The sequence below is a fragment of the Mizuhopecten yessoensis genome, unplaced genomic scaffold (assembly GCF_002113885.1).
Source record: "Mizuhopecten yessoensis strain PY_sf001 unplaced genomic scaffold, ASM211388v2 scaffold716079, whole genome shotgun sequence".
NCBI lineage: Eukaryota > Metazoa > Mollusca > Bivalvia > Pectinida > Pectinidae > Mizuhopecten > Mizuhopecten yessoensis.
The window spans coordinates 61,761-86,395 of NW_018479937.1; the positions used below are offsets into that span (position 1 = coordinate 61,761).

Below are 24,635 nucleotides of genomic sequence, written 5' to 3' on the forward strand. Positions count from 1 at the left end.
TTCTAGTATTTACAGGTACTTGGTCCATCAGACCAAGTAACTATTCTAGTATTTACAGGTACTTGGTCCATCAGACCAAGTAACTATTCTAGTATTTACAGGTACTTGGTCCGTCAGACCTAGTAACTATTCTTGTTTTTACAGGTACTTGGTCCATCAGACCTATGCTGCTACGTTCCCTACCACTAGGATGGAGGATGTACCTGATTCCTTCCATTCGATGAACCATGCTGAGAGGATGATGAAGAAAATGGAGGGCTATGTTTCTAAGCGACAATTGTGTGATGTTGTGTTACTAGTTGGAAACAAACGTATCCCCGCACACAGACTCGTTCTTAGCGCAGCATCGGATTACTTTGCTGCCATGTTTACTAATGATGTAAGGGAGGCAACTATGGAGGAGATCAAAATCAATGATGTTGATCCTGATGCCATGGTAGCCATTGTGAACTATTCCTACACCGGTAAGTCAATCAGAGGTTAAAGGTCATCTTCAAACAATTCACCTTCAAAAATGTTTTCCAAATTAGATATCTGGTTTATTCGCATATTTAGAATTTTGATTCTATGTTTGTTGCATGTTCTCCATTTCTGTCAGCTGGCATGGGCATCTGATCCAGTCTGTAACCGATGTGTTTCACCAACAATCATTACTGAGCTTGGATTTATATTGAAAACTTATATAGTGTGGTACCACTATAATGGTCCAAAAATGCAGAAATGTATCGGTCAAAAATGTTTACAAAATTACTTAAAGGTTTGTGTCTGCTATATTTTTGAATGACAATAGAATGGATGGCACATTTTAAGTTTCCATTCCTAACTATCATATCATCACAAATTGTCGTCATTCTGTTCCCCATATGTTTAAATAGATTGAAGAATAAACAGCAAAATACCAACAAACAGTTACATATTTGAGTTCATACAACACTTATACAACCAGGTATAACATCAAAGGAATGTGAAGCAGGGGGGCAAGGTGGTACCAGAAGTTAGTAGGTAGATTGGTGTAGATCATGTCTTTTTATTTTCCATTTAGCAACAGTGTCCTCAGGCTAGATAATGTACATGATGTATCTGGGTCCAATGAAAATTACTTGTATAAGTGAGACTTCAACACACTGATTCATCAAATGAGTGAAATGGATAGGTTCTCGTTCTGCAAGATACTTAAAATTTGGGTGTATATTTATTATATACATGTCTTACAAATAAAAGGTGTATATGTTGCTAACTTCCTAAATTCACTAGATTAAGAACACATTCTTTTGAACTACTCGATTTTAGTCCACTTTAAGGTTACAAGTGAGAGATTAATACATGGTGAGCGATGCAGGCCCATTGGACCTCTTGTTACCATTTTTTTTTATCTAGAACATCCTTGGGCAAGGGAATTAAATTTTGTATAAACAGAGAGTGTGGCTCTCCCAGGGGCAGAGGGGCGGGCCCGTTTGGGAGAACAGGGGATAATGATTAAATTTCTTTTTTTTGTACGAATGGAGGGATTTGAACCAAATTTGGTGTAGAGCATCGATATCCTTGGGCAAAAATGACTCAGTTTTGTATAAATGGAGGATGTGGACCCCCTGGGGACAGAGGGATGGGGTCCATTAGGGAGAGCATAGGGGAAAATATTTCCAATCCTTCTCCTTCTGTATGAATGGAGGAATTTGAACCAAATTTTGTGTAGGGCATCTTTGGGTAAAGTGGACTCAATTTTGTATAGATGGAGGATGTGGCCCCTTGGGAGTCTCCGGATCACCAACTATAGGTCTGAAGATCATTGGTAGATTTCAGGCAAATGTATTCAGAACCTTGCTCTTTGATTGCTTTTGAAAACAATTCACTTTTGTGTATCTTTGGAAGACCATAAAAATAACTTACAAAGATATACAAAGATGATATATATATATATATAAAAAAAAAACCAAGAGTTTCTTAGTACCTATATATATATATATATTTTGAAAAAGAGATTATGTGTTGGCCCCCCTGCACCTACTGCAGAATAAATGCTTTTGGAATAAGTGAAAATAGCGGATAAAGTAATGCCTACGTCATTTTTTTTGCTGAGAAATACATGTTAAGGCTTGTGTAACATACACTCAAATGAGTCTGACCCTTTATGACCAGGAACATCTGTGAAAAGATCAAGTGACCAGTAATAGTCTGACCCTTTATGACCAGGAACATCTTTGAAATGATCAAGTGACCTGTAATAGTCTGAACCCTTTATGACCAGGAACATCTGCAAAACGATCAAGTGACCAGTAATAGTCTGACCCTTTATGACCAGGAACATCTTTGAAATGATCAAGTGACCTGTAATAGTCTGAACCCTTTATGGCCAGGAACATCTGTAAAACGGTCAAGTGACCTGTAATAGTCGGAACCCTTTATGACCAGGAACATCTGTGAAACGATCGAGTGACCTGTAATAGTCTGACCCTTTATGACCAGGAACATACATCTGTGAAAAGATCAAGTGACCAGTAATAGTCTGACCCTTTATGACCAGGAACATCTGTGAAAAGATCAAGTGACCAGCAATAGTCTGACCCTTTATGACCAGGAACATCTGTGAAACGATCGAGTGACCTGTAATAGTCTGACCCTTTATGACCAGGAACATACATCTGTGAAAAGATCAAGTGACCAGTAATAGTCTGACCCTTTATGACCAGGAACATCTGTAAAACGGTCAAGTGACCTGTAATCGTCTGAACCCTTTATGACCAGGAACATCTGTGAACCGATCAAGTGACCTGTAATAGTCTGACCCTTTATGACCAGGAACATACATCTGTGAAAAGATCAAGTGACCAGTAATAGTCTGACCCTTTATGACCAGGAACATCTGTGAAATGATCGAGTGACCTGTAATAGTCTGAACCCTTTATGACCAGGAACTTCTGTAAAACGGTCAAGTGACCTGTAATAGTCTGAACCCTTTATGACCAGGAACTTCTGTAAAACGGTCAAGTGACCTGTAATAGTCTGAACCCTTTATGGCCAGGAACATCTGTAAAACGGTCAAGTGACCTGTAATAGTCTGAACCCTTTATGGCCAGGAACATCTGTAAAACGGTCAAGTGACCTGTAATAGTCGGAACCCTTTATGACCAGGAACATCTGTGAAACGGTCAAGTGACCTGTAATAGTCTGAACCCTTTATGGCCAGGAACATCTGTAAAACGGTCAAGTGACCTGTAATAGTCTGAACCCTTTATGGCCAGGAACATCTGTAAAACGGTCAAGTGACCTGTAATCGTCTGAACCCTTTATGACCAGGAACATCTGTGAAATGATCAAGTGACCTGTAGAAGTCTGAACCCTTTATGACCAGGAACATCTGTAAAATGGTCAAGTGACCTGTAATAGTCTGAACCCTTTATGACCAGGAACATCTGTGAAACGATCAAGTGACATGTAATAGTCTGAACCCTTTATGACCAGGAACATCTGCAAAACGATCAAGTGACCAGTAATAGTCTGACCCTTTATGACCAGGAACATCTGTAAAACGGTCAAGTGACCTGTAATAGTCTGACCCTTTATGACCAGGAACATCTGCGAAACGATCAACTGACCTGTAATAGTCTGAACCCTTTATGACCAGGAACATCTGTAAAATGGTCAAGTGACCTGTAATAGTCTGACCCTTTATGACCAGGAACATCTGCGAAATGATCAACTGACCTGTAATAGTCTGAACCCTTTATGACCAGGAACATCTGTGAAGTGATCAAGTGACCTGTAATAGTCTGAGCCTTTATGACCAGGAACATACACTCAAATGAGTCTGACCCTTTATGACCAGGAAAATCTGTGAAACGATCAAGTGACCTGTAATAGTCTGAACCCTTTATGACCAGGAACATCTGCAAAACGATCAAGTGACCTGTAATAGTCTGAACCCTTTATGACCAGGAACATCTGTGAAACGATCAAGTGACCTGTAATAGTCTGAACCTTTATGACCAGGAACATCTGTGAAACGATCAAGTGACCTGTTATAGGGACTCTTTTTCAACTACTAATGCACTTTAATTGTAGAGAATGTGCTGAGAATATATGACAGAAATAATGAAGTACGTATATAAATCATTGTAGGTAACATATCCCTCCAGGAAGACACTGAAGTATATATATAAATCATTCTAGGTAACATATCCCTCCAGGAGGACACTGAAGTATACATATAAGTCATTGTAGGTAACATATCCCTCCAGGAGTACACTGAAGTATATATATAAGTCATTGTAGGGAACATATCCCTCCAGGAAGACACTGAAGTATATATATAAGTCATTGTAGGTAACATATCACTCCAGGAGGACACTGAAGTATACATATAAGTCATTGTAGGTAACATATCCCTCGAGGAAGACACTGAAGTATATATATAAATCATTCTAGGTAACATATCCCTCCAGGAGGACACTGAAGTATACATATAAGTCATTGTAGGTAACATATCCCTTCAGGAGGACACTGAAGTATATATATAAATCCTTGTAGGTAACATATCCCTCCAGGAGGACACTGAAGTATATATATAAGTCCTTGTAGGTAACATATCCCTCCAGGAAGACACTGAAGTATATATATAAGTCATTGTAGGGAACATATCCCTCCAGGAAGACACTGAAGTATATATATAAATCATTTTAGGTAACATATCCCTTCAGGAAGACACTGAAGTATCTATATAAGTCATTGTAGGTAACATATCGCTCCAGGAAGACACTGAAGTATATATATAAATCATTGTAAGTAACATACAAATGTATCCCTCCAGGAGGGCACTGAAGTATATATATAAATCATTGTAGTTAACATATCCCTCCAGGAAGACACTGAAGTATATATATAAATCATTTTAGGTAACATATCCCTTCAGGAAGACACTGAAGTATATATATAAATCATTCTAGGTAACATATCCCTCCAGGTGGACACTGAAGTATATATATAAATCATTGTAAGTAACATACAAATGTATCCCTCCAGGAGGGCACTGAAGTATATATATAAATAATTGTATATGTCATTGTAGGTAACATATCCCTCCAGGAGGGCACTGAAGTATATATATAAATCATTGTAGGTAGCATCTCCCTCCAGGAGTACACTGAAGAATATATATAAATCATTGTAGGTAACACATCCCTCCAGAAAGAAACACTGAAGTATATATATAAATCATTGTAAGTAACATACAAATGTATCCCTCCAGGAGGGCACTGAAGTATATATATAAATCATTGTAGATAACATATAATGAAGTACGTATATAAATCATTGTAGGTAACATATCCCACCAGGAAGACACTGAAGTATATATATAAATCATTCTAGGTAACATATCCCTCCAGGAGGACACTGAAATATATATATAAGTCATTGTAGGTAACATATCCCCCCAGGAGGACACTGAAGTATACATATAAGTCATTGTAGGTAACATATCCCTCCAGGAAGAAACTGAAGTATATATATAAATCATTGTAGGTGACATTTCCCTCCAGGAGGGCACTGAAGTATATATATAAATCATTGTAGGTGACATTTCCCTCCAGGAGGGCACTGAAGTATATATATAAATCATTGTAGTTAACATATCCCTCCAGGAAGACACTGAAGTATATATATAAATCATTGTAGGTAACACATCCCTCCAGGAAGAAACACTGAAGTATATATATAAATCATTGTAGGTAACATTTCCCTCCAGGAGGGCACTGAAGTATATATATAAATCATTGTAGGTAGCATATCCCTCCAGGAGTACACTGAAGAATATATATAAATCATTGTAGGTAACATATCCCTTCAGGAAGACACTGAAGTATATATATAAATCATTGTAGATAACATATCCCTACAGGAGGGCACTGAAGTATATATATAAATCATTGAAGGTAACATATCCCTCCAGGAGGACACTGAAGTATATATATAAATCCTTGTAGGTAACATATCCCTCCAGGAGGACACTGAAGTATATCTATAAATCATTGTAGGTAACATATCCCTCCAGGAGGACACTGAAGTATATCTATAAATCATTGTAGGTAACATATCCCTCCAGGAGGACACTGAAGTATATCTATAAATCATTGTAGGTAACATATCCCTCCAGGAAGACACTGAAGTATATATATAAGTCATTGTAGGTAACATATCCCTCCAGGAGGACACTGAAGTATATATAAATCATTGTAGATAACATAGCCCTTCAGGAAGACACTGAAGTATATATATAAGACCTTGTAGGTAACATATCCCTCCAGGAGGACACTTAAGTATATATATAAGTCATTGTAGGTAACATATCCCCCCAGGGGGACACTGAAGTATATATATAAGTCGTTGTAGGGAACATATCCCTCCAGGAAAACACTGAAGTATATATATAAATCATTGTAGGTAACATTTCCCTCCAGGAGGGCACTGAAGTATATATATAAATAATTGTAGGTAACATATCCCTTCAGGAAGACACTGAAGTATATATATAAGACCTTGTAGGTAACATATCCCTCCAGGAGGACACTTAAGTATATATATAAGTCATTGTAGGTAACATATCCCCCCAGGGGGACACTGAAGTATATATATAAGTCGTTGTAGGGAACATATCCCTCCAGGAAAACACTGAAGTATATATATAAATCATTGTAGGAAACATTTCCCTCCAGGAGGGCACTGAAGTATATATATAAATAATTGTAGGTAACATATCCCTTCAGGAAGACACTTAAGTATATATATAAATCATTGTAGATAACATATCCCTCCAGGAGGCCACTGAAGTATATATATAAGTCATTGTAGATAACAGATCCCTCCAGGAGGGCACTGAAGTATATATATAAATCATTGTATATAACATATCCCTCAAGGAGGACACTGAAGTATATATAAATCATTGTAGATAACATATCCCTTCAGGAAGACACTGAAGTATATAAATAAATCATTGTAGATAACATATCCCTACAGGAGGGCACTGAAGTATATATATAAATCATTGTATATAACATACCCCTCCAGGAGGACACTGAAGTATATATAAATCATTGTAGATAACATATCCCTTCAGGAAGACACTGAAGTATATATGTAAGTCATTGTAGGTAACATATCCCTCCAGGAGGACACTGAAGTATATCTATAAATCATTGTAGGTAACATATCCCTCCAGGAAGACACTGAAGTATATATATAAGTCATTTTATGTAACATATCCCTCCAGGAGGACACTGAAGTATATATAAATCATTGTAGATAACATAGCCCTTCAGGAAGACACTGAAGTATATATATAAGACCTTGTAGGTAACATATCCCTCCAGGAGGACACTGAAGTATATCTATAAATCATTGTAGGTAACATATCCCTCCAGGAAGACACTGAAGTATATATATAAGTCGTTGTAGGTAACATATCCCTCCAGGAAAACACTGAAGTATATATATAAATCATTGTAGGAAACATTTCCCTCCAGGAGGGCACTGAAGTATATATATAAATAATTGTAGGTAACATATCCCTTCAGGAAGACACTTAAGTATATATATAAATCATTGTAGATAACATATCCCTACAGGAGGGCACTGAAGTATATATATAAATCATTGCAGGTAACATATCCCTCCAGGAGGACACTGAAGTATATCTATAAATCATTGTAGGTAACATATCCCTCCAGGAGGACACTGAAGTATATATATAAATCATTGTATATAACATATCCCTCCAGGAGGACACTGAAGTATATATAAATCATTGTAGATAACATATCCCTTCAGGAAGACACTGAAGTATATATATAAGTCATTGTAGGTAACATATCCCTCCAGGAGGACACTGAAGTATATATATAAGTCGTTGTAGGTAACATATCCCTCCAGGAAAACACTGAAGTATATATATAAATCATTGTAGGTAACATATCCCTCCAGGAGGACACAGTGGAGAATCTCTTGTCCACATCCTGTCTGCTCCAACTGTCCGAGGTGGTGGAGGCGTGCTGTAACTTCCTGATGAAACAACTCCACCCCTCCAACTGTATCGGGATCCGACAATTTGCTGATGCTCAGGGCTGTACAGATCTCTATAAAGTTGCCAACAACTATGTCATGGTAAGTCACTATAGTGTACAAACTTATATTAATTAATATCTGCTGTTTTTGTTTGAAAAAACATGCTCGTGGTACTGTGTATCCCTGCCATGTTGAATAGGACCTTTCAGAGTGTTTTAGGCATACTTAGCAACATTTTGAAATTTCAATAAGAAGAGTCCATGTATTCAAAGTTATAAACATAGATAAATTGTCTGTATATACATGTATACCTCCTAGGAAACATATCACACTTTAAAATGACTTATTTTGAGTTTTTCTTTCAGTGAAAATCATTAGTTTCATCAGAATCTAGGAAACTTAAAAGTTGGCAAATTAATTGGTTTGAAATATCAAATTTAAGGGTCCAAAATTGAGAGTCTCCCTAAATCATAAAAAGGATTTTCAAGTATGTTTTAAGATAAGCATTTTATGAAACTTCCATTCAGTTAGAGCTGTGTAAGTTGATGTACAACTTAACTATCTGCTGCCCCCTGCTAGCCAGATGATTATCATGGCATTTTAGTTAGAATCCATTTTGAAGTTTGTCTGGCCATGAATTTGTCCAGTCTGACTTATGGCCACTGCTGGGTCAATAAGAGTGGTCTGAGTATATTGACATGTATATGTGGTATAGCTAAAAGCCTCCTTCACTGATGCCAGAACTCTTCTGAAGACAGAGGGTCTAGTATTGTACCATGTTGGGCGATTTATCTCAATGGCTTCCACTGTGACCACATTTCAACTGTATTGTTGTATGTCCTATCAAAGACAGAGACTCATCAGATACCCTATCTGGGACTAGAACCAATCATGTGGACCCTCAGACTCTGTCCGACAAGGCGTGTTTTGTTCATTGACAATGTGAGGCTGCAGAAGCAGTGGACCAGTGTGATATCTGAAGGGACATAACACACAGTCAGAGACTACGAAGCCGATCAAGTGGACCCATTTGATATCTGACAAGGTGTGATTTAGTAGCTGGAAGCAGGGGATGAGAGTATTTATGTGCCCAAAAGCTGCATCCTGGAAGGCACTAAATCTGCTCCCAGACTCCAAACATTGATTGTCGCTGATACCATTGACAAAGTGTGCTCTAAAATGTCACATATAATATTGATAGTGTGAAAATGTCATACACCATCTCTGTGGGGAATACTACGGAGTTAACTTCCTTGGTACCCATCTAAGGTCATGTGACTTTGTCCTGGGTTATACTGTATGTACATCTCCAATTTCTGATTTTCTGTTTTATGTAACATACATAATTCTGACCTTTAATTCGAGGAATTACATTTGGATCACTAATGGGACGTTCACACAGTGCCGATTATGGCTCCTGTTTGAGATCAGACAGTGCTACGACACGAAAAGTGGAAAAGTCTGATTACTGTCCTCAATGATCTGGAATATGTGCTATCATTGTCTGAACACAGTCGTATACGTTTGTAACAGAGTCGTATGGATTGGGGAAAGGTCCGGAGAGGTAAGGTGCGTCCCATAACACTCGGGAAACTCAGCCGATTCTGTCTAGTCAGATTACAATCGTGACTATGTCGTGACAGATTCTGCTGTATTGGATCACAAATCGTTACAATGTCCTGTGTTGTCTGGATGGTGTCCTATGGATCAGGAGTCTGTCATGATGAACGGGCATGATTTGGAGAAATGTTTCATTGCCATGTCTTGCCGATTGAGTCCAGATTGTGTCCAGATCTTGCCATCAGTGTCGGTTCACTGTCCGGTCCCTGTCTGATCTGTCGGATCTCATTCGGGGGGACAGATTCGGTCGTTTTTAGCTCACCTGGCCCTGGCGTCCGGCGTCAACTTTTTACTTTAAACAACTTCTTCTCAGTAACCAAAAGGCCTATAGGGTGATGATATTTGGCCAGAATCATGCTGGGATGAAGGGCTACCAAGTTTGTTCAAATAAATGACGTTGTCTTATATTCAAGGTCACAGGGGTCAAATATGTTAAAATATTTAAACAACTTCTTCTGAATAACCAAGAGGCATAGGGTGATGATATTTGGCCAGTTACATGCTGAAATGAAGGGCTACCAAGTTTGTTCAAATGAATGACATTGAATCATATGCAAGGTCACTGGGGTCAAATATGTTGAAAACATTTAAACAACTTCTGATGAATATCCAAGAGGCCTAGGATGATGACATTTGGCCAGTAACATGCTGGGATGAAGGGTTAATAAGTTTGTTCAAATGAATAACCTTCGCCCATGTTCAAGGTCACAGTGGTCAATATATGTTTAAATCTTTAAATGATTTGTTCTATATACCCAAAAAGTCCAGGGTAATGATATTTTACTAGAAGCATGCTGGGTTGGAAGACTATAAATTTTGTTCAACCTAATGTTCTTGTTCGACATTCAAGGTCACAGGCGTCATATGTTTAAATATTTTAATAGGTTCTTATTACTCAAACACTGATATTCTGCCTGTAGTTGTATTTTAGTCCACTTTTAAGATAACAAGTGTGAAATTAATACCAGGTGAGCGATTCAGGCCCATTGGGCCTCTTGTTTACCATGCGCTAGATCCAAATCGGATAAGATTCGGATTAAGAACGGGAGAATCGGGACGCTTCCTGAACAATATCTCATTGTTGTCATGATTACATAAATGTTTTTACAAATTTGTGAATTTCCCGCCACCAATTTATCACAGGATCTTGATCAGACTTGTGACAAATTTTAATCGGGTATGGTCCTATCAAGAAGGGCAGTACAAATCCTGAATGTGTGACTGAGGCCTAAGTTGATCTCTTATGTTTGAATATGGATGCATTAATGTGACTGAATTCTAACTAACTGCACAGTTTTATGCATTAACTGTTAATTGGGAATCTGATTTTTGTGGAAATTTGCTCTTTAATTTCAGGAATGCATTTCTTTTCACAGTGACAATAAATGTTTTTGTTGACCTGGAAAACATTAGCTTTCATTCCAGAAAACTTTAGCAAAATACAGTGTGATTTCAACTCGTGAGGTGCAGAAGTCATCTGAGTGTTTTGAGTAATTAGATGGAGTATGCAACATTAGCTTGTTTGATTTATCATGGTGTTCATAATTTGTAAGAAAAACCTTGAGATTATGTAGGTTTATAAGGACAGAAGTAGGAGGGGTAAAATAATTAGGTGTATATATGGTAAATAAGATGCATCAGTTTGGAAATATCTACACCTAATCAGTAACCTATTTGATACAGTGTTTATACACTCTCTATCGACAGGTGAAATGTCATGTGACGAGTGAAATATGATATATACAGTGTTTATACACCCTCTATCGACAGGTGAAATGTCATGTGTAGAGTGACATATGATATATACAGTGTGTATACACTCTCTATCGACAGGCAAAATGTCATGTGACGAGTGACATATGATATATACAGTGTTTATACACCCTCTATCGACAGGCAAAATGTCATGTGACGAGTGACATATGATATATACAGTGTGTATACACCCTCTATCGACAGGCAAAATGTCATGTGACGAGTGACATATGATATATACAGTGTGTATACACCCTCTATCGACAGGTGAAATGTCATGTGACGAGTGACATGTGATATATACAGTGTGTATACACCCTCTATCGACAGGCAAAATGTCCTGTGTTGAGTGACATATGATATATACAGTGTGTATACACCCTCTATCGACAGGCGAAATGTCCTGTGTTGAGTGACATATGATATATACAGTGTGTATATACCCTCTATATCGACAGGCAAAATGTCATGTGACGAGTGACATATGATATATACAGTGTTTATACACCCTCTATCGACAGGCAAAATGTCATGTGTTGAGTGACATATGATATATACAGTGTGTATACACCCTCTATATCGACAGGCAAAATGTCATGTGACGAGTGACATATGATATATACAGTGTATATACGCTTCCCTCGCTTACCGGAAGAAACAGACGAATCTCTCTTACGGTAAGTTGAGGGTAGCTTTGGAACAATGAAGTCCTTGTCCTGAGATTTAGTCTGTGAAAAAAGTTCACAAGGCGAAACCTCACTGCAAGGACGACACCTGGGACATCATGAGGGTCCCCTTCCACGAAGAAATGGGAACACCCATGAGCTCTACCTCGTCGCTGTCCTGACCGAGACATACCCTCCAAAGCGAAAGTAAACAAAAATTTACAAGCAGATAAACACGGGAAAAAATAATAAAATACGATAGTACAAAGTACGCAACGTAGAAAGAATTTCACCCGTAATATAAATCAGAAAACGGTTAAAATAAATAACGTTTGCCGAAACAAACAACCGTCACTGAAATAAACAGAGGTCGGAAATTAACCCACAATAATGGCGGACCGCGTGGCACACCACCGGCACACGTCGAGTAAAATAACCGTCCGTAAAAGGCACAAAAATAATTTTCAACAATTATTAATTGTATTAACAAGGGCAGATGGGTATAAGCTAAAAAGGCACACAAACTGTGCAATAAATTGTGTTGACACTCTAACCAAACCGACAAAACAAAGTTTTGAAATGGAGCTAGCTCCGGGCGTCAGCAGGCGCCATAAAAGGAAGAGGCAGGGAGATCACTCCGTGGCTCTGTCGTCGAGATATGGGTTACGTCACGGTAGGGAGGTAGGGGTATTTGAATCTTTTGTTTTTGGGCTACAAAGATGGGTGTAGGTATTGTATATGCATACTAAAGTTATGGTAAGTATTACATCATGAAAATTAGTTTTACTATAAAAACCTATAGTTTGGTTGCATTTACCTGAGAGGTGTTTCCCCAGATAATATTTGCTGACATATGAGAGGTAGACAATGTACAAATGGTTGAATTCTTGACTACCAACTTGATTATTCTGCATCCAGCACTGCAGGTGTGTTTAAGTGTTTGGTGTAAAAAGGGTGGTTGACTTGTGTAAGGTAACATAAAATTGGTATTTCACCCTTGTGTATTGACAGAGAATAAGTACTCTAGTTTATAGAGCTTTGAGGAAACTTATGCTGTCGACTAAAGGTTAGGTGAAGACAATTCACGATGATGTTTATTTACATTACATGGATAGGAAGGTGATGGTACAAGTTTTAATGGTTGTGGAGGGACCTCACTCATAGTTGCTGCTGAAGTTTGAGCTTTCTAGCTGTGTTTCCAAGCCTGTGTTAAGTGCTATGCTTAGCAATACAGTATGAACTATATACATGTTAATGGTTTAATTTAATGATTAACATTACTATGTACATGTTAATGGTTTAAGTTAATGATTAACATTATTATGTACATGTTAATGGTTTAATTTAATGATTAACATAACTATGTACATGTTAATGGTTTAAGTTAATGATTAACATTACTATGTACATGTTAATGGTTTAATTTAATGATTAACATTTATCTGGTAAGCTACAAAATCCAGTGGAAAGCTACAAAATCTTTAGGGTAACCTACAAAATTCATATGGTAAACGACCAAATCCAAACAGTAGGCAACAAATGCTATATGATTAGCTACAAAATCTATATGATAAGTTACAGAATCCATATGGTAAACTTCCAGTTCCATATGGTAAGCAATAGTATGCTAAATACTTATAGCTGTATTAGTCTACATATAGCATAGTATGAAATACTGTTTAGTTGCTAAAATTCACAAGGCTATTACGGTAAACCTCCGGTCAGTTCGAATAGGCGGATAGTTCGAATACACTTTTTGAACAATATAAGAATAATAATTTTCTTTCTAGTGATAGTTCGAACCCTGCTTACGCACATTTCAGATTGTTCGAACACACAACTTGAGTACTGAACTTACAAAATTATTGATCCAAGTTGGCTATCGGCGATGCAATAATAACCTCGCGAAACTTGCTTAAACTTGATCTATTTGCGCATTGACAGCGTTTAACTACTGAATAACGGGTAGTACTCATGTGCCACCATTGTTGTCATCAATGTCGGAAAATTTGTGTATAAACAAGTCACATGTCACCGATAATTGAGTTTCTTTCTTGTAAACATGTGCATGTGCCAGTCAAACATCTTTAGGCCCCGACCATGTATAATATCCTAACAGTACACGGAGCGTGGAATGTTAACGTCACATCGCTGACAGAGACCATGTATAATATCCTAACAGTACAAAGAGGGTGAAATGTTACCGTCCCATCGCTGACAGAGACAATGTTTAATATCCTAACAGTACCCGGAGCGTGGAATGTTGCCGTCACATCGCTGACAGAGCCCATGTATAATATCCTAACAGTACACGGAGCGTGGAATGTTACCGTAACATCGCTGACAGAGACCATGTTTAATATCCTAACAGTACACGGAGCGTGGAATGTTACCGTCACATCGCTGACAGAGACCATGTATAATATCCTAACAGTACACGGAGTGCGGAATGTTACAGTCACATCGCTGACAGAGACCATGTATAATATCCTAACAGTACACGGAGTGCGGAATGTTACAGTCACATCGCTGACAGAGACCATGTATAATATCCTAACAGTACACGGAGTGCGGAATGTTACAGTCACATCGCTGACAACATGTGTATTGTCATGATATTACTGTGATTACAATTTGATTATATAATGGCGACTTGGCCACCGATCACAGATTTATAACTTAATTGATATATTACTTATACATGTGCCAAAACAAAAATATCTGACCAGGTGGTCGATCAAACTATTAATCCTTACTTGCAGTTTCAATCCCCTCCTCCGCATTCTGATCAGTACAACTGAACTTTCGTCATTACTCTAGAAAACATCTACTGCTTTGCGGCCTACATACTTGTCTTTGCTTTGCAATTGAACTTAATAATTGATTATCAATATGTAAGTAAATATACGAAAGATATATATACCATTATTCATCTCCGGATTTGCAAATATATATCGCAATAAGACCGTTGTTGTTCCGTACCAATGACTTAACTGTTTGCTGTGATTTTTGTCGATGTTGACTTGGATAGTTTGAACTACTCTTTATTTTAGCAGCTATAATTTCGTGTAATTTGAACAGGATTGACAATATTTATCTAATTTTGTTCGAACTGACAGTAGGTTTACCGTAATTGAGTTAATTTCGCGAATGTCTCAAAATTTGTGAAATTTTGTAACTTGTGAATTTTTGAGTTGAAGCTACACACCTTGACATCATGTTGAAAGTTTAATAGATACAATTTAACTGTTATACATGGCCTGTTTATATCTACAGCATGATAACCAAGCCAGAAACAATATCACCTTGATCATAACAAATCACACACATACTTCAATTTCTCTAGAATTGGTTAAAGGATGCTGTTTGTATTTATTTACACACTGCAACCTCCACACAGTCAAATCACATACCTAATTTGATTTCAATTCAAATTGTTGCTTATAACAATATTGATCAAGAACAAGCTCTATAACAAAGTCCACAGTAAACTTATTTGTGAAATTCACTGGGGCTCGGTAAAGCAGAACTTCTGAGTTTTGATATAGGAGAGAGTAACAGGCAATTAAGTGTTTACTTATGCGTCACAACTGAATTCTAGACACTGATCAAATATTCTTGATTGACTTCTGACCTCCTATTTCCAGGACAACTTTGTACATGTGATGCAGAACCAGGAATTCCTGATCCTTCCCGCAGAGGAAGTTTGTCGTCTATTGTCTAATGATGACCTCAACGTTCCTGATGAGGAGACGATCTTCCAGGCGCTCAATATGTGGGCAAAACATGATATGGCCAGTAGGAAGAAGGTTCTCTCCAAACTACTGTCTCACATACGCCTTCCTCTAATGTCTCCCCAGGTAACCAGATTTTATTACTTAATTATTATTTTTAGCCCACCTGGCCCAAAGGGTGAGCTTATGCCATACCGCAGCGTCCGTCGTTTAAAACTCTCTACTAGTCCTGAACAGCCAAGTATGTTTTGACAAAATTTGGTCTGGAGCATGCTTAGGCCAAGGGGACTCAATTTTGACCCCCCCCCCACGGAGGCTGAGGGTGAGGGGCGGGGCCCAATAGGGGAAATGTAGCAAGTTCTTTAAAATCCTTCTTCTTCTGTAGGAATGAAAGGATTTGGTCCATATTTGGTCTGGAGCATCCTTGGGCAAAAGGGACTCATTTTCATATAATCAGCGAGTGTGGCCCAATAGGGGAAATAGAGGTAAACCTTTAAAATCCTTCTTCTACCATACGGATGAAGGGATTTCACCCCAATTTGGTCTGGAGGATCTTGGGCAAAAGGGCCTCAATTTTGTATAAACAGTGAGTGTGCCCCCCCCCCCCCTGGGGGCAGAAGGACCCGTACGGGGTCCAATAGGGGAAACATAGCAAATTCTTCAAATACCTTCTTCTGTACGAATGAAGGATTTTGTCCAAATTTGGTATGAAGCATCCTTGGGGGAAGTGGAACCAATTTTGTATAAACGTTGGGTGTGGCCCCCCCCCCCCCCCCCCCCCTGGGACCTGAGGGGTGGGGCCCAAAAGGGGAAATAGAGGTAAATCCTTTAAAATCCTTCTTCGACCTTAGGGATTAAGGGATTTTATCCTTATTTAGTCGAGAGCATCCTTGGGCCAAGGGAACTTAATTTTGGTTTTGGGTTTGACCCCCCTAGGGACATAGGGATGGATCTTTCTGAAATTGCATATGTACTTACAGCACCTACCATGGAGTGCTATATCTTTACTTCATACCAATTATTTTGAACATATTCTGGTGAGCGATACAGGCCCTCTGGGAAATCCATTGTTAGCGATTTAGTGGTTTCATTCCCTGAGGGATTTTGATCAAACTTCACACATTTACAAAGGACCATAATATTTCGAACAAGTTTGAGTTTCAGGGTTGTAGTGATAAGGTCAAGGCCTCCGTTACTGGTAATTGATTTAATACCACAAAAGCAACAAAATATAACAATAATTTTATTTTATATAATTCCTCTGTCATAATACTAACATTACAATATCTTGTATTATTATTACATTAAAATCAGTTACAAACTAATTGTATACATTTCATTTTCCTTAATTAACACCAAAGGGCACCATTTTTAGCTCACCTGGCACGAAGGGCCAAGTGAGCTTATGGCATGGCGCAGTGTCCGTCGTCCATCAATTTTTTCCTTTTAACTTAAGTCCTTAAGCATAATTGGCCAAAGGGTTCTCAGTTTTGTTTAAACGAAGGGTATGGGACCCCCTGGGGGCAGAGGGGCCGGGCCGAATAGGGGTAAAATAGGTCAATCTTTAAAAATCTTCTTCTTCTCAACCAATAGAAGGATTTTGACCAAATATGTTCTAGAACATCTTTGGACAAAGGAGCCTCAAGTTTGTATAAACAGAGGGTGTGGCACCTCTGGGGGCAGAGGGGCGGGGCCCAATAAGGGAAATAGAGGAACATTTTTCTCCTACTATATAAGTGAAGGGATTTAAACCAAATGCAGTCTGAAGCATGCTTAGGGACAAAAGAATCAATTTTGTATAAACTGAGGTGTGAGGGCCCCCTTGTTTGGGGCAGATGAGTGGGGCCCATTAGGGGAAATAGAGGAAAACATTAAAGATCTTTCTTCTTCTGTACCGATGAAGGGATTTTTACCAAATTTGTTCTGGAGCATCATTGGCCAAAGGGTTCTAAGTTTTGTATAAACGGAAGGTATAACCCCCCTGGGGGCAGAGGGGCGAGGCCAAATAGGGGGAAAATAGGTCAATCTTTAACAATTTTTTTCTCAACAAATAGAAGAATTTTGACCAAATTTGTTCTTCAGCATCTTTGGTCAAAGGAGCCTCAAGTTTGTATAAACGGAGGGTGTGGCCCTTCTGGGGGCAGAGGAGTGGGGCCCAATAGGGGAAATAGAGAACATTTTATCTCCTACTGTACAAGTGAGGGATTTAAACCAAACGTGGTCTGAAGCATGCTTAGGGGAAAAAACCCTCAATTTGTTTAATTTGTATAAAAAGGTGCATGTGAGGCCCAACAGAGGAAATAGAGGAAAATTGAAAATCGTTCTCCTTTTTTTCCGTCTTCGTCTGTCGTCATGCGTCGTCCGTTAACATTTTACATTTTCAACTTAAGCTGAAATACTGTCAAAGGGATTTCATTGATACTTCATGGGAATGTTACTGACAACTCCCTGACAAAGTGTTGTTATTTTTCGGGTCAATCAGAAATCTAATATGGCCGCCACGGCCGCCATTTTGAAAATAAATATTTCAAATTTAAAGTCAAGTTCTACTGGGCTGATTGGATTGAAACTTGGTAGGAATTATCAACTTTTGGTCCAGATAAAGTGTTGTTTTTTTTCGGGTTGATTAGAAATCCAATATTGCCACCACGGCCAGCCATTTTGAAAAACTATTTTAAACTTAAAGTCAAGTTCTACTGGGCCGATTTAACTGAAACATCGTAGGAATGATACACTCATGGTCATGCCAAAGTGTTGTAATTTTTCGGGTTGATCAGAAATCCAATATGGCTGCCACAGCCGCCATTTTTGAAAAACTATTTCAAACTTAAAGTCATGTTCTAAAAGGCCGATTTAACTGAAACTCGGTCTAGGAATGATCAACTCATGGTCCTGACAAACTTAACTAAACGTTATACTTAACTTTTTTAGGTCACCTGAGCTTTAGCTCAAGTGACCTATTGCTATCCGTTTTCGTCCGTCGTCGTCCGTCGTCCGTTAACATTTTACATTTCAAACTTAAAGTCAAGTTCTGCTGGGCCGATTGAACTGGAAGTTGGTAGGAATGATCGCCTCATGGTCCTGACAAAGTGTTGTTATTTTTCGGGTCGATCAGAAATCCAATATGGCCGCCACGGCCGCCATTTTGAAAACCTATTTCAAACTTAAAGTCAAGTTCTGCTGGACCGATTGAACTGAAAGTTGGTAGGAATGATCGCCTCATGGTCCTGACAAAGTGTTGTTATTTTTCGGGTCGATCAGAAATCCAATATGGCCGCCACGGCCGCCATTTTGAAAACCTATTTCAAACTTAAAGTCAAGTTCTGCTGGACCGATTGAACTGAAAGTTGGTAGGAATGATCGCCTCATGGTCCTGACAAAGTGTTGTTATTTTTCGGGTCGATCAGAAATCCAATATGGCCGCCACGGCCGCCATTTTGAAAACCTATTTCAAACTTAAAGTCAAGTTCTGCTGGACCGATTGAACTGAAAGTTGGTAGGAATGATCGCCTCATGGTCCTGACAAAGTGTTGTTATTTTTCGGGTCGATCAGAAATCCAATATGGCCGCCACGGCCGCCATTTTGAAAACCTATTTCAAACTTAAAGTCAAGTTCTGCTGGACCGATTGAACTGAAAGTTGGTAGGAATGATCGCCTCATGGTCCTGACAAAGTGTTGTTATTTTTCGGGTCGATCAGAAATCCAATATGGCCGCCACGGCCGCCATTTTGAAAACCTATTTCAAACTTAAAGTCAAGTTCTGCTGGACCGATTGAACTTAAAGTTTGTAGGAATGATCGACTCATGGTCCTGACAAAGTGTTGTTATTTTTCAGGTCAATCATAAATCCAATATGGCCGCCACGGCCACCATTTTGAAAACATATTTCAAACTTAAAGTCAAGTTCTGCTAGGCCGATTGAACTGAAACTTTGTAGGAATGATTGACTCATGGTCCTGACAAAGTGTTGTTATTTTTCGGGTCGATCAGAAATCCAATATGGCCACCACGGCTGCCATTTTGGTAAACTATTTCAAACTTAAAGTAAAGATCTACTTGGCCGATTGAACTGAAACTTTGTAGGAATGATCGAATCATGGTCCTGACAAAGTGTTGTTATTTTTCGGGTCAATCAGAAATACAATTTGGCTGCCATGGCCGCTATTTTGCTACTAAGTTCTAATAGGCCGATCTCACTTAAAATTGGTCTAGGAATGATCAGCTCATGGTCCTGACAAAGTTAAGTTAACATTATACTATTTTTTACTCAAATTGGTACATATTTCAACAACAAAAATAAATACTGTAGACTCAGGTGACCGTTTAGGCCCATGGGCCTCTTGTTTACTCAAATTTTGGTAGGGATGATTGACATCATTATCTCCACTTCATATTTCAACAACAAAAATTAATACTGTATGACTCGGGTGACTGTTAAGGCCCATGTGCCTCTTGTTTATTAATGAAGGGATTTCCATCAAACTTCTAGCTCTAGAAGTTTGATGAAAATCCCTTCATTAATACTCTTTGGGAAAAGAACCCCCACCCTCCCAACCCCCCCGGAAGTCCAGTCCAGACCAATCCCTGGAGGCTTTCTTGGTGTCTTACCCACCAAAACAGATTAACATGTAGTTGTTTTTGCAACTTTGTTTCTTGTACTCCTTTGATAAACCTGTATGGTACTCAGTAGGTTTAAAATTGAAATAAAATACCAGGTGAGCTATTAAGGCCCCTGGGCCTCTTTTTATAAATCATTACAGTGTAATAGCTAGCGAGGGACGGTAGGGGACATGTATTGCTTTAGAAATCCTAAGTATGCTTGTTGTTTATGCTATGTTTCTATGGTTACAGTTTATTGCTGACCATGTTGAGACGAACGCCTTGTTTCGTGAGGACAAGGAATGCCAGTATCTGATCATGGAGGCACTCAAGTACCACCTCCTCCCTGAGAGACGCTCATCATTCCAAAGCCCGAGAACCAAACCGAGAAAGTCCACTGTGGGTGTTCTGTATGCTGTTGGAGGGATGGACTGTACAAAAGGTACTTCCTTGTACAAATATTGAATACTTGATATTCACACTTCATTTTGTGGTCAAGTGGATATTCATAGGTCATTAAGAAGGAGTACACATATTTGAGTTTTCTAACCTCCTTCATTCCTGATAAAATAGGTCATATGCATTACAAAAATTTATCAGACTTTACCCTCTGTCACTGAACATGATCAGCCTTTTCCCTCTGTCATTGAACATGATCAGCCTTTTCCCTCTGTCACTGAATGTGATCAGCCTTTTCCCTCTGTCATTGAACATGATCAGCCTTTTCCCTCTGTCACTGAACGTGATCAGCCTTTTCCCTCTGTCACTGTATATGATCAGCCTTTTCCCTCTGTCACTGAACGTGATCAGACTTTTCCCTCTGTCATTGAATGTGATCAGCCTTTTCCCTCTGTCACTGAACATGATCAGCCTTTTCTCTCTGTCACTGAACATGATGAGCCTTTTCCCTCTGTCATTGAACATGATCAGCCTTTTCCCTCTGTCACTGAACGTGATCAGACTTTTTCCTCTGTCACTGAATATGATCAGCCTTTTCCCTCTGTCACTGAACATGATCAGCCTTTTCCCTCTGTCACTGAACGTGATCAGACTTTTCCCTCTGTCAGTGAACGTGATCAGACTTTTCCCCCTGTCACTGAACGTGATCGCCCTTTTCCCTGTCACTGAACATGATCGCCCTTTTCCCTATGTCACTGAACGTGATCGCCCTTTTCCCTCTGTCACTGAACGTGATCATCTTTTTCTCTCTGTCACTGAACGTGATCAGACTTTTCCCTCTGTCATCCTTTTCCCTGTCACTGAACGTGATCATCCTTTTCTCTCTGTCACTGAACGTGATCAGACTTTTCCCTCTGTCACTGAACGTGATCGCCAATTCCCTCTGTCACTGAACGTGATCGCCCTTTTCTCTCTGTCACTGAACGTGATCAGACTTTTCCCTCTGTCACTGAACGTGATCAGACTTTTCCCTCTATCACTGAACATGATCAGACTTTTCCCTCTGTCACTGAACGTGATCGCCCATTTCCCTCTGTCACTGAACGTGATCAGACTTTTCCCTCTGTCAGTGAACGTGATCAGACTTTTCCCTCTGTCACTGAACGTGATCGCCCTTTTCCCTCTGTCACTGAACGTGATCAGGCTTTTCCAATGTGTTACATACCACCAGTCGTGATATCTGTTACCGATGTGTTACATACCACCAGTTGTGATATATAACTGTTTGTAAGTTAATGGATAAGCACCTCGGTTAGAAAAATACTGAACAAGTTTGAACTCTCCTTTGTTAGAGGTATAATACAGAATGCTGAGGCTATCTTCCTTAACAAGCTTATGGTTCTTCTGTTAGCTGTATAAATTTACTACCTGATTTCCAGAATTTTAAATTTTTCTAGTAAGATAGGTATTAATACCTTCTTTTAAGTCCTTATTTCCTGTACTACTTATTATTTCTGACAATTTTAATGTTTTCATAATATTTATGTCCAGATGATCAAGGTTGTTCTTTCAACAAAGAGCAATTCAAAATTCTTATCTATTTATTTGAGCGAATTTTTAAATTTTAACAGATTAGCCCATTGATAAACCAGTGCACAATAGAAAACAATATTCAGTTGCTTCAATTTAGTGCTTTCATAATTTATCACATATCTAAAGTGTGAAAAAGTACTGAAATTTGAAAACCCCAAAATTATGTATGCTTGCAGTATATGAATGTGTCTGCTGTGGTTAGTTTAAAGAGGTTTCACTATTAGATCTGAAGATGCTGGTATCAATATCTCACCTGTGACACACAGATCAACACAATAATACCAAACATGAACCATAGTCTCACCCAGCCATGTACTACACTACCCTCAACATGAATCATTTAAGGAATCAATATGGAATGTAACAAACTTTACCATCTATAAAGGAGATATGTGGGTGGATGGTGTAGAGGTGTTTGAGGCCGTTGTCAGACCGTTTTGTTTATATAATGGTTTGTGTGTCTGTCACCTTGATTTCTTATGTATTGTCACCTGTGATCCATATTTAATACCATTAGCCCTGATTCACCACCAGTATAGCCAATACAATACACCACACCTACTCCATCTCTTTGTCTATCTTAGTTTTCTCAGAATTTTCTATATATACATGTACAAGTAGATGATACATAAAAGAAAATGTTTATAGCGTTTAGGTAAGTCCTACATTGATAGATATTAAACATTGATTAGTTAAAACTAATTAGTTAAATAACTCTTATATGAATTGTGGTAAAAATGTATAAGGTAGTATATATAACCTTAACAGGAAAGTGTATTTAAGGACAGATGTGGTAAGTTTTAATTGGTCTGTGACAAGCTGCACCATCAATTATTGACCTTTACCACTTCCATACAACCTGACTATCAGTAATGAGGGACCAGGGAATACGGCAGGGGGCAACCTTTTCTGCCCCAGCTTCATCAGTTTCATTCTGGCCTCTGGGGATGCTACTTTTTATTCTTCTGAATGATTACGTGGATTCTTCTGTCTATTAAATTGTCAGACTAGTGAGTTTGAAAAGAAATTAATTGGCAGGCTGTCTTAGAATTTTTCAGAGATAACAGATTAAATCATTCATTTTTTTGTCAGTTTGGGGCAGATCCAGCTAGGGTATATATTCCTTATAAGGTGCTGAACATGGTACAGGTAGATGATCTAAAAGTGGGGCAGGTGAGAATGCCATCGATCTAAAAGTGGGGCAGGTGAGAACGCCATCAAAGTTGCATTATTATTACTTTCCCATTGATGGAAGTTACATTCGTCTGCCAATCTCTTTGAAGAATGAAATCTATTCAGTCTCGGCAGGAAATTAACTATCAATTAGACTGGGGACATACCATGATTTATTGATTCTATAGAAGGTTGTGGGTCTATGTTTCATTTAATTTGTAGTAAGGCAGTTTCTCAATGGTTTTAAATCTCTGTTAAGTATTTTTTCTGAATTTAATTTCAGTTAAAGTAACAAAATCTGTGGTTTTGCAATGTAAAAACTTTGTAAATTGTTATAATATCTTAAAAGGTTTTGAACCTAAGCAGTTATTGGTGTCTTACCCACCCAAACAGTTCTTGGTGTTTTACCCACCCAAACAGTTCTTGGTGTTTTACCCACCCAAACAGTTCTTTATATACAACTAAAACACGATTTATACATAACTTCACACAATGAAAGAGTTAACCTGTTTATTACTTGAGTTAAGACACAGATATGAATGTGCAAGCAAAGAACAAGTACTAAAACCTACTGTAAACATTTGGCGTATCAGGGGCTACTCACTCTATAACCTACTAATAGTAACAAATTATTCTCAAAATATTTTAACGGAAGCTAGACTCTACGAAGTCACAGAGAAGCTTGATAAAGATTTAACGGAAGCTAGACTCTGCGAAGTCACAGAGAAGCTTGATAAGGATTTAACGGAAGCTAGACTCTGCTAAGTCACAGAGAAGCTTGATAAAGAGCGCGAGCTAGACTCCAAAGAAAACAAGAGAAGCAGCTAGACTCTGAAAGTACCAGAGAAGCGACTAGACTCCTAATATCCATGGAGAAGCTATAAAAGACTATGAATTGGAAACGCTAGACTCCGAAGAAGGCAAGAGAAGTCACTAGACTCTGGAGGCATCCAGAGAAGCGACTAGACTCATAGCCACCCCAGAGAATGTATCTGTTAAATTTACCACGAGAAAACTGGCTACAGATAAAGTGAAGTAATA

The 24,635-nt window shown here is 38.6% G+C and overlaps 1 protein-coding gene across 4 annotated transcripts in view; it reads left to right on the forward strand.

The window, feature by feature from the left end:
* Positions 1–24,635, forward strand: part of LOC110441644 (kelch-like protein 5) — an 86,948-nt gene that overhangs the window by 47,178 nt on the left and 15,135 nt on the right. For all 4 annotated transcript variants that reach the window (XM_021484842.1, XM_021484843.1, XM_021484841.1 and 1 more), the window contains 4 exons: positions 145–464; positions 7,958–8,154; positions 15,743–15,955; positions 20,682–20,871. In XM_021484842.1, the coding sequence (XP_021340517.1) occupies positions 191–464; positions 7,958–8,154; positions 15,743–15,955; positions 20,682–20,871 (874 nt within the window). In that variant the 5' untranslated portion in view covers positions 145–190. The remainder of the gene's footprint in view (positions 1–144; positions 465–7,957; positions 8,155–15,742; positions 15,956–20,681; positions 20,872–24,635) is intronic.